This window comes from Pezoporus flaviventris, unplaced genomic scaffold (genome assembly GCF_033815535.1).
Source record: "Pezoporus flaviventris isolate CSIRO_AGI_PZ_B2104156 unplaced genomic scaffold, CSIRO_AGI_Pfla_v1 ptg000031l, whole genome shotgun sequence".
Taxonomy (NCBI): Eukaryota; Metazoa; Chordata; class Aves; order Psittaciformes; family Psittacidae; genus Pezoporus; species Pezoporus flaviventris.
Window position 1 is genome coordinate 17,298,553 of NW_026892579.1, and position 12,269 is coordinate 17,310,821.

General features: G+C 37.9%; 1 protein-coding gene across 1 annotated transcript in view; it reads left to right on the forward strand.

Moving 5' to 3' along the window:
- The window catches only part of MDN1 (midasin AAA ATPase 1), a 102,840-nt gene that overhangs the window by 61,729 nt on the left and 28,842 nt on the right, over positions 1–12,269 (forward strand). The window contains exons 55-69 of the mRNA XM_061460297.1: positions 216–336; positions 1,490–1,700; positions 1,844–2,075; positions 3,205–3,331; positions 4,126–4,296; positions 4,442–4,656; positions 4,745–5,126; positions 5,308–5,417; positions 6,524–7,220; positions 7,579–7,740; positions 8,312–8,585; positions 9,572–9,807; positions 10,456–10,551; positions 10,785–10,879; positions 11,564–11,688. Coding sequence (XP_061316281.1) covers positions 216–336; positions 1,490–1,700; positions 1,844–2,075; positions 3,205–3,331; positions 4,126–4,296; positions 4,442–4,656; positions 4,745–5,126; positions 5,308–5,417; positions 6,524–7,220; positions 7,579–7,740; positions 8,312–8,585; positions 9,572–9,807; positions 10,456–10,551; positions 10,785–10,879; positions 11,564–11,688 — 3,254 coding nt within the window. The remainder of the gene's footprint in view (positions 1–215; positions 337–1,489; positions 1,701–1,843; positions 2,076–3,204; positions 3,332–4,125; positions 4,297–4,441; positions 4,657–4,744; positions 5,127–5,307; positions 5,418–6,523; positions 7,221–7,578; positions 7,741–8,311; positions 8,586–9,571; positions 9,808–10,455; positions 10,552–10,784; positions 10,880–11,563; positions 11,689–12,269) is intronic.

Consider the following 12,269-nt stretch of genomic DNA (forward strand, 5'->3'; position numbering starts at 1 on the left):
CAATGTATTAAATAGCTGTTAATTTTTGAAATTCAGATTTCTTAGCACATGGGCTTGCCCAAGTGATCATCTAAAATTCTTATCCTTCAGGGGATGGATAAGAGAAGGGACTTTTCTTGTGCATCCTTTTGCCTTGTTTCTTGAAATTCTGGGTTAACTGAGTGGACTTTTTTCTCTTCACACCCCCTAATTTTTGGGTTTTTTTTGTCTACAAGGGTTTCCAGGGAAATTCATTCTGTTTCTCAGTACATTCAGAGCTGCTTGGGCAATCCTACTGGAAATTCTGCCAATATGAAGATATTACAGAAGTCTCTAGGAAGACCTCTTCCTTTTAAGGTATTGGTACTCTGTTTACAAAAAAAACACTTGTATTTACAGTAATATCCAAATATGCTTTGACATGACCATGAAGATTTACAGCACTTGCTTTCCAGGCCAACAAAAATACATTCCTTTTGGACTTGTCAGATTGATTAAAAAAGACAATCTCAGTATATGTTAATTTGTTTTTTTGTGTGGGGTTGTTTTTTGGGGGGGGGGGGGGGGGGTGTGTTTTTTTTTTGTGTGTGTGAAATCTATCAGTTAACCAGATAGCACTTCTGCTATTTATTATGCTTTATATAGATAGCAGTCATTTAATAGAGGGTGGTGCCCAAGCATAAAAATACTACTTCTTGCTCTGTTCTGGAGACTTGTGAATACCAGTATGCCACTTGCTTACTTAGTGAATATATGTGTATGTAGACTAGACCATGTACTTCCTTTTATACAGGATAGGACGGGGCTGCTTTATGACTTACCAAGACAAGGCCTCTTAACTTTGACAGTAATTGAATTCTTCTTAAGTTATTTCAGCAAATGGTTTAAAAAAAATCTCACAATAAATTTTTCTGAACAATGCAAATCCCTTTTTAAAAGCAGGGCACAACTAGTCATGTAGGTGGCTCATGCTGGTGATTAGTAATGTAACCTTGGTTTTTATGACCTTATCTCTCAAAGATATCAGCTGTTCAAAAAATGCAGTTACCTTGTGGGTCTCTGAAGAACATTTGATGCTTTCTGAGAGGTTTGGGAGATTTTTCAAGGCATCCAAATGTATTGAAATTGCAGGTGTAAACTGCAGTTTCTTTTAAATGATAGTAGCTTCTGGCAGTTTCATTATTTTGTCTATTTAGGGCTCTTAGTTTAGGCAAGTTGCTATGTTGAAGTATTGTTTGCATAATCTATATAGTTTCTTCATGAAGGAAGAAAAAACAAAACCCAAAACTTCAAGGAGGAATTGTAGCCAACTACTTCAGTTTCATTCTTCCTGCTGTATTGAGTAGGACTACAAAAGAATTGTGAAGTTATTGTTGCAAGTTAGTTTATATATACTTGTACTTCAGTCAGGTGTATGTGAATTTTAAATACTAGTTGTGGCTGCAGTCACAGATCTTGTTTGTTATTTTGTTAGAGCTGCTGAAACAAATTGTTCTTTTCATGTTTGCAGGATAAACTGGGCATGGAATGTTTTTCTCAGTTAAAAGTTCTCAGCAAACCACTTAACATCTTGGAACTAAGACTGGCCTTTGGAGAAAGTAGATGGCAGGAAAAAATGTGCTGTCTCAAAATTGCTGCTACTGGATGGAAGATGAAGAAAGCATTGCTGCAAGCTGATGGCCTGATAATTAGAGCAAATCATTTAGAAGATGTTAGTCTGGGTAGGTAACGCTTTTGAACAAGATGATTTCTGCCATCTCCGTTCTTCTTTTTTTTTTTTATCTAAAAATGGAAGGTTGTGAAACGTTCACTGGCAAGAAATGCAGTACATGAGTTTATGTGCCTCTTGCACTCTGTCAAACAGGTCAACTAAAGATGTTTTTGAAAGCTGTACATTCACAGCTGAGAGCAGAAGGAGTTATGTATAGTTATTCAGAAGAAAGCTTTACTGAAGATACCATCTCCAACCAGACAGACCCTGCCTTGTTAAACCAGCTCTGCAGTCGGGTTCAGCTGTGGCCTGCGATGGAATACATCAGCGTCCTCTGGCAGTACAAACTGACAACAGATTATGTGGCCAAGGCTTGTACAAGAAGGTGAGAGAAAGGCTGGCGAAGGAAATCCTATATTCCTTTCATGAGATTCAGAAACCCTACCTAAAAGCTGTAACTTCAGTGCTTTACATTTGTATGTAAATTTGTGTATGTGTGTACATATATTTTACATATATAGCTGTGTGTATGTATGTGGATAGGTATATGTGGTGCATACATATGTTTATATATATTTATGTATATATATAGTCACTCCGTTGCATGCAGAATTGCACTTGTCAATCTATAAAAGGTATGAGCAAAAGAGTAGTTTAGTGTCATATTGAGAAAGTAGTTTTCCTCTTTTCTAACTTCACTGATGCACATATAGGAATGACAATGTCCAAGCCCCCTTGGATAAACAGATTCCAGAAATTGCTTTATTAATGGTAGAATGGATTACAGATGGATGAAAACTAAAACCTTGTGTTTAGTGAATAGTACATATTATTTTCCTTTTGGAAATACATAATATTTACTTTTCAATGAAATAGAACAGTCCTTCATATTAGGAATTAATATGAAGATGTTTATCACCGTATTTCTGGAGGCTATTGTAGAAAGACTGAATTAGACCTGGTGATGGAGAAGGTACACTAACAGCCGTGCTTCCTTTTGTGTAAACTACACACACATACTCATAGTTTTAGTTAACATTATTAATTTAAGAAGCGATAGTGTTGTTTTAAGGGGCCAAGTGTATTTATTTTTTGACTGTTTTGCCATTCCTTTAAAGAGAGCTCTTCATTTATGGATTTCAGTGAAAGTAATTTTTTGTACAATTAGACTCCTAAAATCATTGATTCACTCTTGAATTCAGCTAAGTTCTGATTTTCAGAAGAACTGTAAAGCTGGAAGACAGTTTGTCCCCAAATGTTTTGTCTGTTTGGATGAGCATGTAGCTTATAGGTAGAGAAGATTCCACTTCTTCCCCTTCTTGTTTGATTTTGCCAACCGTGAAGGATGCAAGTTTTTTGAGGGCTTCTTCTTCGGTGTTTAAAATGCTGTCATTTAACCTTTCAGGGAGTCTTAGCTACTGTGACTTCCCCTGCATTCTCAATTTGTTTTACTATTCAAATGATTTATTTCATGTGCCCTGCTTACTTAGTTGTATTTGTTTCCCCTACTACAGGGACACCTGCAGTCAAGAACTAAGCATATGTTCAGATCTAGTTCAGCTTATAACTTTTTCCCTGAAGTTGACCCCAGCTGCTTCTCACCAGCTGTCTGGACTGTGGCACTTGTTACACCTTAAAGAAGTAAGAACAAATTTTAGTTTAATTAGTCTTGCAGAAGTTTGCAACAGACTCTTCAAAATAGGTATATCCGTGTCAGACTTTCGCCATGCGGTTTTATTACCTGTGCCTGACAGTAATTATTCCTTATTTTAATGAGAAAGGCTATTAACTGTGAGCATGCAAAAAATGTAATTAAAACATATATAAAACACAGTGAAGTCTTAAATTACATAACTCTGTATGGTCTAGTTTCTTAATGTTGCTTCATTCATCCACCTGTGACCTAATGGAAACAGGAGATTGAACGGCAGATGTCAGCCTGCTTATATCTATGTATTCAAAGTAATTTTATGCTGAAAAATGATGCTTTTTCTGTAGAGCACTCAGTATGTCAGAGAAATTCTGATTGGTTAATATTAGTTCTGATACAGTGGTGGTTGTCTTCCCACAAAGCTCAGTAAACCATCAGATTTACTTTAAATGGCTTCAGAGCAGAACATTGGGTAGTTTTACCTGTTTCATGTTTATGGAACCTCATGTATTGTAACAAAAGGTTGCACAGTCATAGACTGGAGGCTTTTTTCTGAAAACTTGCTCTGTATACACACTGCATGTTGCACAGGAGGCAGTGCAGACCTGAGGAAGTCTACTGTTTGAGAAGAGGTGCAAGCAAACACTATGTGAATTTGAAAAGGATCTTGAGGAATATCTTGTGCTACTGAAAAACTATCGTACTGTTGGTGTGTCTATGTGCTTGATTCTCTTCTGCTCCCTGTAACTTATTCTCAGCTCTAGGTTTCTCTCTCTCTCCTTAGATATCCCATGTAGAAATGTCTATCCTGTCATCTCAACTAGTTAATGCTGCGTTAGTATCTTTTTGGAGCAGTACTTTCACCACAGACCCAGACTACTGGTTGACTTGGAGGCCACTACCTGCAACAGAGGAAAAGAACTTTTCTAAATCCCATATGAGCTGTTCTATGAAGGTTTGTCTCTTCAGCCTAATCAAATAATTAAGCTGAATACTCTTTTATTAAATAATTCGGCAGCTTTCTAAAGCAATACTTTAAGTTCTAGCATAGTCAGTGCAAGTTACATCTGAACAATCTAACTCTTAATTTCTTAATTTAGGGCCCAGGTATTTTGACCCGAGCCGTTTTCTCAAAGTGCTTGTTTGAAATTCTAACTAGCAGCAGCAAGACAAGCCAGTGGGATGTGAGTGGGCTTCCTGTTCTGTCATCATCCCATGTGACACTGGGAGAATGGATGGAGAGAGCACAGCAGCTTCATGAAGTCAGCACAGCAGTGTGGACCAATCTGGCTGTGTCTTCGATAGCAGATTTTAGGTATTAAAACCTCTCTTGCACTTAAATCAGGCATGTTATAACAAGCTTACTTACTATGTATAAACTTTTCTCATTCCTTTGCCTCTAGACACACAGATGCTAAACTACAGGGAATAGTGCTAAGCAGACAGCTCTCTGCCCTGGTAGATCTGGTTCCCGTAGATCTTCAAGGGGAATTTTTGGAGTGCTGTGAGAAGCTCTACGTCAAGGATCCTGTTGCATATGAGTACCTTCTCAAGATACTTAAAAGCGTCATTGATCAGGAGTTACTTCCTAAAGAATTCGTGTTTCTCCTGCTCACTTGCTTGCAGCAGTTTTTTGGGGAAGGGCTTAAGGAGTTACCAGAGACAGCTTGGCGAGGAAGCCTCTGGGTGAATATTGGTTTGCTGCAGATCCAGGTGTGGCTTCCACAGACCCGGTTTGATCCGGCTGTTAAAAGGGATTACAAGCTCAAGTATGCAAAAGAAGAGGTAAGTATGGAGCCGATTTGGCTCTTACCTCTGTAATGTATAAAATCAATGCAAAGGAGTTTGGTTTGGGTGTTCCTGGGCAAATATTTGCTCATGATTTTCAAACTATGCAGTTAAAACTACTTTTAATGTCCAAGGCAATATACCAGAACTTCAGTGTGGTTTATTCTTTCCTTTTCAGTTACACCAGCTGGAGTGTGAATGGAAAACAAATGATTTCTCATCCCAGCTGCATACAGGAAAAAGTATTGAAGATGAAGCAGTCAGCAACTATATTCATCCCCATCTCAGGTAACATCTCAGAAAGTTAACTCTTCTCTTTTAAATTAGAAATTTCATCTTCAGGTGCTTGGGCTTCAAAGCTTTTCTCTATGGCTTTACAGCATTTGTGTTTTCTACGGAAATAAGGGTTGCTGATTTTAAAGTATCAGTTTGGATATTTAGGTGGTAAAAACACAGAAGCTGTTCTCTTCACCTCTAGTGACTGAGGAAGTGCCTGTACACACTTTGTACTGCTACACATGCAACAATTAAAGCAGCAGCCTTTATATCTTGATAAAAAGCTATGTTGGGAAGTGAAAATAAAACCATACTTCTAAATTATGGTGGTTTCATTAGCATGTGACAATGTTATTAACAAATTGAAATAAGATGGAATGTGTCTATAACTGTAACCCTTCAAGGCCTTGGTAGAGGCCAGTGCTATTTTGCAGAATTCTTGGAATGATTGTACTCAGTAGAAATCTCCAGATGTGTATTTTAGCAACAGCCTTTGCCTGTGGTGCTGTGAGTGAATTAAATTTCTTACCGCTGTTGACATTCAGAATTTATAGCCATTGTTTTGTTGTGGTTTTTTTGTTTGTTTGTCTGCTTTTGGTTTTTTTATCTGAGGAACTTGAGGAAATTTTGAGTGGACAGACTTCTCCTTTGTGCAGGTTTGTGTTCCTTGTACATGGAGATAAAAACTGAGTACTATTATTTTCCACTATTATGGAAGTTTTTTATTTCAGTGTTATATGCATAGAGGATCTGATAATTCTGTGCTATTGCTTAAAGAGAATAATAGTCATTGAAAGCAAGTCCTGAATGGCTGAGTTTTATCAATTGCTTCCAGTAATGCTACTTTTTCCTTAATGCTCACAGAGCTGTCAGGTAGCAAGCAAAAAAAGTAATGAGAGTTTGTTGAAGTGGCAGAGGGAGTCCAAAGTGGGAAAGAGAAGTGCATATGCATGTTGTATGGGTGTCACTTTCTGGTTTTTCCTTATTTGCTGTGTCGTACAAACTAGCAGAATATTTCTGGTGCATCTTTTAATATACCTATTATGTAGGATATATCTAAACATATTTATATGAAATAAGTTTGTATGTTTAAACTGGTCAATTTTATTTCTTAACAGGCTGTTGCATGAAAGAATGCAAAGGTTGAAGGAGCAAATAAACAGTCTTTCCAGAAATAAGGCCTTCAGGCCTCCAGCTCCACCCTATGACTGCTTATACCAGGAGGCTCACCAGTACATCAACAGCATAGCACGGGTTTCTTCAGTCCAAGATCTTACAGCCCGCCTTCTGCAGTTCCTCCATGGGGAAAGACCAAAATCACTCCAGGCAATACAAAAACTGTTAAATGAGGAAGCATCTTGGCAACAATCACACCATCAGTTTAGAAAACACCTGGCAGAGGACTATGCTATGTTCCCTGATGTCATCGTTCCACTGCAAGCTGCCATCTTACAGTTGCAACATGGCATGCGATTAGTGGCTTCTGAAGTCTATGCAGTGCTCAAAAGATTTGTGTGTCCAGTTGATCTCACCAACCTCCTCACTTCTTTGTTGGCATTTCCTTCTGTTGGCCGTGCCTTCCCCAGTTACCTTGCTCGTGCAGAAATTTTATGCTCAGTGAATTCAGTTGAGGTCCTTCATGGACTTAAAAAGTTTTCTCTAAAGCATTCTGAAGGAGAATCTGAGGGAGTAGAGCAGCCCTGCCCAACTCTGGAACAGCTCCTTGTCAGTGCTTTGCTGCATCTTCAATGCCATGTACTATTCAGGGGAGAGATGGACCAGAAATCCCTGCAGCTTTTTAGACATCTCTGTCAGGTAACATCATAGCCTGTAATGGTTACCAAAGATTTTGTTTATATAAAAAAACCCCAAACAACAAAACCCGAAACCACACACACAAAAAAGCAAAACAAACCAAAACCAGACTTTGTAGAGTGTTGATTTACAAAATAATTAAGAAAGGAGACTAGAATTTGGCCAAGCACTCTGTTTCATTCTGTTTTCTGTGCTTTTTCCTCATTGGCTTAAGAAGATAAGCCACAAGTTTCACTTAAGGTTAGATGGCTTTGATTTACACTGTTGTATAGGAGGAAAGAGCCAAACGAGATATGTGCTGCCCCTTTGAAATCTGAGGTGATTTTGTATAAAAGTGTGATGCTTTATGTTTCCTTAGGCAATTGTAAATGAATGGGATGAACAGGAACGCCGTGCCCAAGAGCGGGAAGCAATGGAACACAGTTTGTACAGATACAGAAGTAAAAGTCATGGGAAAGGACTGACTGAGGAAGAGGAGGAAGAAAAAGAGTTTAGGAGGAGATTTCCTCTTCATGAAAAGGTAACAACTGTCACTCTGGAAAGAAACCCCAAAATTATGTCTGAAGTAGCTCTTGAAAATACATGCTTTAAGTAAAATGAGACAAGTTTTCCGTCAGCCAAAAAAAATTGTGGGGTAGATTTTGATAGGACAGTATCAAGTACTGTGGTTTTAGTTTACTACACCTTCTGGTTGTAGGACGGTTTTGAAATTAATTTCCAGACTTGAACTGTACTGTGGTTTGCCTGAATAATCCCAAATTCCATAACTGAATGACAATATAATTATTTGTTGTAAAATTCTGGAATTTGATTCATTTTAGCAAGTAGGGTCGTTTGGGGGTTTATTACATGTGAAGAGGGCTGATCTCCTTAAAGTATTTAATCAACTTTAAAGCTGATTAAATAAAACTGAGGGTTTTTTCAGTATTAACTGTCCTGTGTTACTGAACAACTTTTGAAGTGTGACTTCACCAAGCAATGTTGTGCAGTACAGAAAGCCATGAGAAAGTTGTGTGTCATTGTACTGATGGGGAGGGGAGACATTAAAGGAAGAAATTATGATTGATGTTTGATTCTCACATAATTTGCAGGACTTTGAAGATATCACAGCTCAACCAAGCCTTGAAGAAAAAATGGAAACTGAAGATCCATTGGAAGACCAGCTAGAAGTTGATAGAGCCCTGTTGTCCAAGAGCTCTATGCAAACAGTAGTGATGGTTCATCAAAAGTTGTGCTTAAACTTTGCTCGATCCCTGTGGTATCAACAGAGTCTGCCTTCTCATCAAGCCAAACATTATTTCAGTACATTTATTTCCTGCTATCAGACTGGTGCATGCCTGATGTCACAATTCTATCCTTTAATTGGTAAGATTGCTAGCAATATTTCAGATGTGCAGGTCTAGCTTTGTAATTAATTGTTTCAGATTAATCATAATGCAGGTCATGAGACAGGCCTTTTATGGGAAAAGTGCATAAAACCAGATTTCATTTTTCTAAAGAATTTGCCCCATGTTTAGAGTTGTCTCAGTGGAATGCTTTGGTTTTTATTCTTTTATGGATTTTTTTTATTCCATTTTTTAATATATTAGACAAACACAGTTTAAGAATAAATTGAATAACCTGCTACAGACATTTTAATCACTTGGATCTGCATAATCCTGTGGAAGATGATGTACTTGCAGAAATTTCCCAGAAGTAAAATTTGCAATTAAGTTCATAGAAGAATTGGTTTAAATGGAGCTTCTATATTTAAAAAAAAAAACCAAGGGTTGATATTTTTTTTAGTTTTTTTTTTTTCTCTGAACTTTGGCACGCTTGAAGTGTAAATCATTAACAATGTTTGAGACATCAGGATCATAGCTTCTCAAAGCAGAGCTATACTTCAGTTCTAATCTAATAAATGTATATGTGTGCAGTTAAGAAAAAGCAGAAAAAAGAAAAAGCTGTTTCTACAGTAACTTATGTTTATGTTCATACCTGAGGTGTAATATATATGATTTTAATTTTTTTTTTGTGCATATCTTGGATGACTTTTTCACAGAGCCTTGCTACTAATTTTGTTGTAACTCTCCTCCATGTGAATTTATGCAGAGAGGAACTGTGGTCTTCTGATAGGATCACAGCCCACCCTTAGGATGCTGATTTTACTTTTATACAAAAAATTTATAAAATAGGGAATGTAAACTTTAAGTATGTCTCTTTGTTCCATACTCCCATCTCATTGCTTATGTCTGGCGTACTGTTACGTCCTTGTAATACATAACATGCTGAGGCTTGGGATACAGGAAAAAAATCCCCCACATCCGTTCAACTGACAGTACATGTAATGTCTTCCTTTTTTTGCTTCCTAGGTGCTGAAATGAATGATACTCTTTTGGGAAGCCAACTTCTAGCTAGCACTCTTCTTCACAATACCTTTTTTGAGGAACTAACTTCAGATCTTGTGCTGCAGCAAGATGGTCCATATGACTTCTACCAGCATCCTAATATTCAGCAAGTCCGACAGTGCCAACCTGTACTTGATAGCTTTGCTAGAGAAGTAAATAGGCTACTTCAGGAATGGCCAGAGCATCCAGTACTTGTGCAGGTAGAAAGACCTCAACAAGTGTTTGGGGAAAAGTGGAACATTTTAGAATTTCATTTGCGTGCAAGTACGTGTATAGACATGTGTATGTATACACTTGCCTAAATGTTGTGTCTATTACTTATGCAGGTATTTTGAAGTCATTAGGTATTATTAACTGTTCTATTTGAGTTATGAAATGTTAAGTGATGTTCACTGCCTGCTCTGATCTTACAGCATTAAGCATTCTTCAGTCTACTATTCCTGAAAGATTCCTGAGGTATTTTGCTGTTCGGGCTCTTGGATGGTTTTTTCCAAAATTCTTTCATTGTGCTTTAAAATAGATATTTTGGGTCCCATTTAGAGGGCCTGTGTGGCCCTCAGGTTGTATTTCTTAGACTAATGCAGAAACTCAGAATCAATTGAAACTCTTTGCATTAGGCCATTTATGCTAATTTCCCTGAGTGCATTTGCCTTCACTGAACTAGTGAGCTTATCCTAAAACAAGGAAGCAGTTTAAAATTAAAGAAACATACATACATACATATATATATATATGTAGTCTCATCTCCTGCAGGAGAGGGTTATGCTAATAGAAATCAGCTGAACTTCATGACTGCTTCTGTTAAAGGTCAGTTACTATAGGCTGAATGCTTGTTTTTCATTCTGCAGCTGTTAGTTGTGATGGACAGAATTCGGAGTTTCCCACTCTCTAGTCCTCTCTCAAAGTTCCTGAATGGCTTGGAAATTCTTCTTGCAAAGGCACAGGTAAGCAGAGAGCAAAGGGAAACTTGTATTTTCTCTTTTATACTTCCTGCTCATATTGGTACCATAATAAAAACAACTGAAAACTGTCTGCTTGGCAGGATTTGGGGAAGTGAACTTGATCCATGCCATAAGTTTAAGGAGTAGAAATGTAATCCAGAGTACTGCATGAGTCTTGCCATGCAAAGACTGATTTCTGGCTTTGTATAAAGGTGAACTTTTTTTTTTCTCTCCAGGACTGGGAGGAAAATGCTAGTCGAGCTTTGTCCTTGCGGAAACACCTTGATTTGGTCACACAACTGATTATTCAGTGGCGTAGATTGGAGTTGAAGTAAGAACTGTCCTTCCCTGCTGCTTTTTCTTAGATACTGTAAGCTTCTGTCTCCATACAGAAACACATTCCAATGCATAATTGCCTTAATGATGGAGCATGCATCACTGTGTGTTCCAGTGTGTTTTCTGTGTGTGCGGCTGTCCTAGTAGCAGTGTCAGCAACTGCCCTGGCTCAGAATGAGCATGTCCAGCCCATGGTGACCCTATGTATATGCCTCAGGAGGACTAGAATCAGAACAGATAGCTACAGTACTCGGTCCTAGTATTTTCCTAGCGTTCTCCTGTTTTCATCCCAGGATTTACTGAGCCTGCAGTGTTTTGTCTTAACAACCCCCATTAATTTTCCCTTAAAAATTATTGTTTAGTCTTCTGTAGAAGTTTTATCCCACAGTACACCAGCATCAGGAATTCCACAAGTCTGCCTTTTGAACTTGGCTTTGATTAGTTTTGTTTTTATCACCCCTAGGTTCCCACACTTCTCTCATATTTAATAATAGTGGCAAAGCAGTGGTCCTCAAGAGTTAGCTGTGCATATTAAGCACACCTGCAGATTATCCACCTTGTGAAATTTTCCATTAGTTTAGCAGAAACAGAGAATAAAGTTTATGACATTTTGGAGCCCAAACTGCCACAATATTTTTGCTTTATTTTTTTCTTCTCTCCCTTCCTTTATTGTTTCCAGTTGCTGGTCGGTAAGTTTGGACAATATAATGAAGCAGCATGTTGAGAAATCCACAAAGCACTGGTTCTCAATCTATCAGATGATTGAGAAGTATGTTCAAGAACAGACAGAGGCAAACATAGAAGGTAAGTGCTGGTTTTATATGAATGTATGATGCAGTTCCAGCAATTATGAAGGATGCATAATTAAGGTCCTAAATGCCAGAGTTTGGCAGTGCACTTTCAGGTGTAATTCTTGCCCTACAATAAATTCTCCTTGCCTTACATTAAATTCCATGACAGTATAGTGTCTTCCATACAGAGTAAACTTCGTGGCTTGGTATTTATTTCTGGAGCCACCTGTGTCTCTGATAGAGCCACATGTAGGTAGTGTAAATTAAAAAAGATTTCTGTAAAAAGTATCTAAAAGAAAGTAGAACCGTCTATGTCATGCACATATAAACGTTTCAAACAGATTTGGAGGGTAGGAGACCTCCATCTGCAACTGGAAAAGGCATCATTTATATTCTAGCTGAACAGCTTTTAACATTCTGTATAAAGCCTAAAGAATTCTTACAGTAAGTATGGTTTGGTACATGTTCTGATTAAATCTCTCTGCATGTGTTTATGTTACATAATACAGAGGAAAGAATATAGCTCTCGGTCCCTTGCCTCTCCAAAACTCAGTGAAACTAAAGATGAAAGTGACATTCTCTGGCATGAGGCAG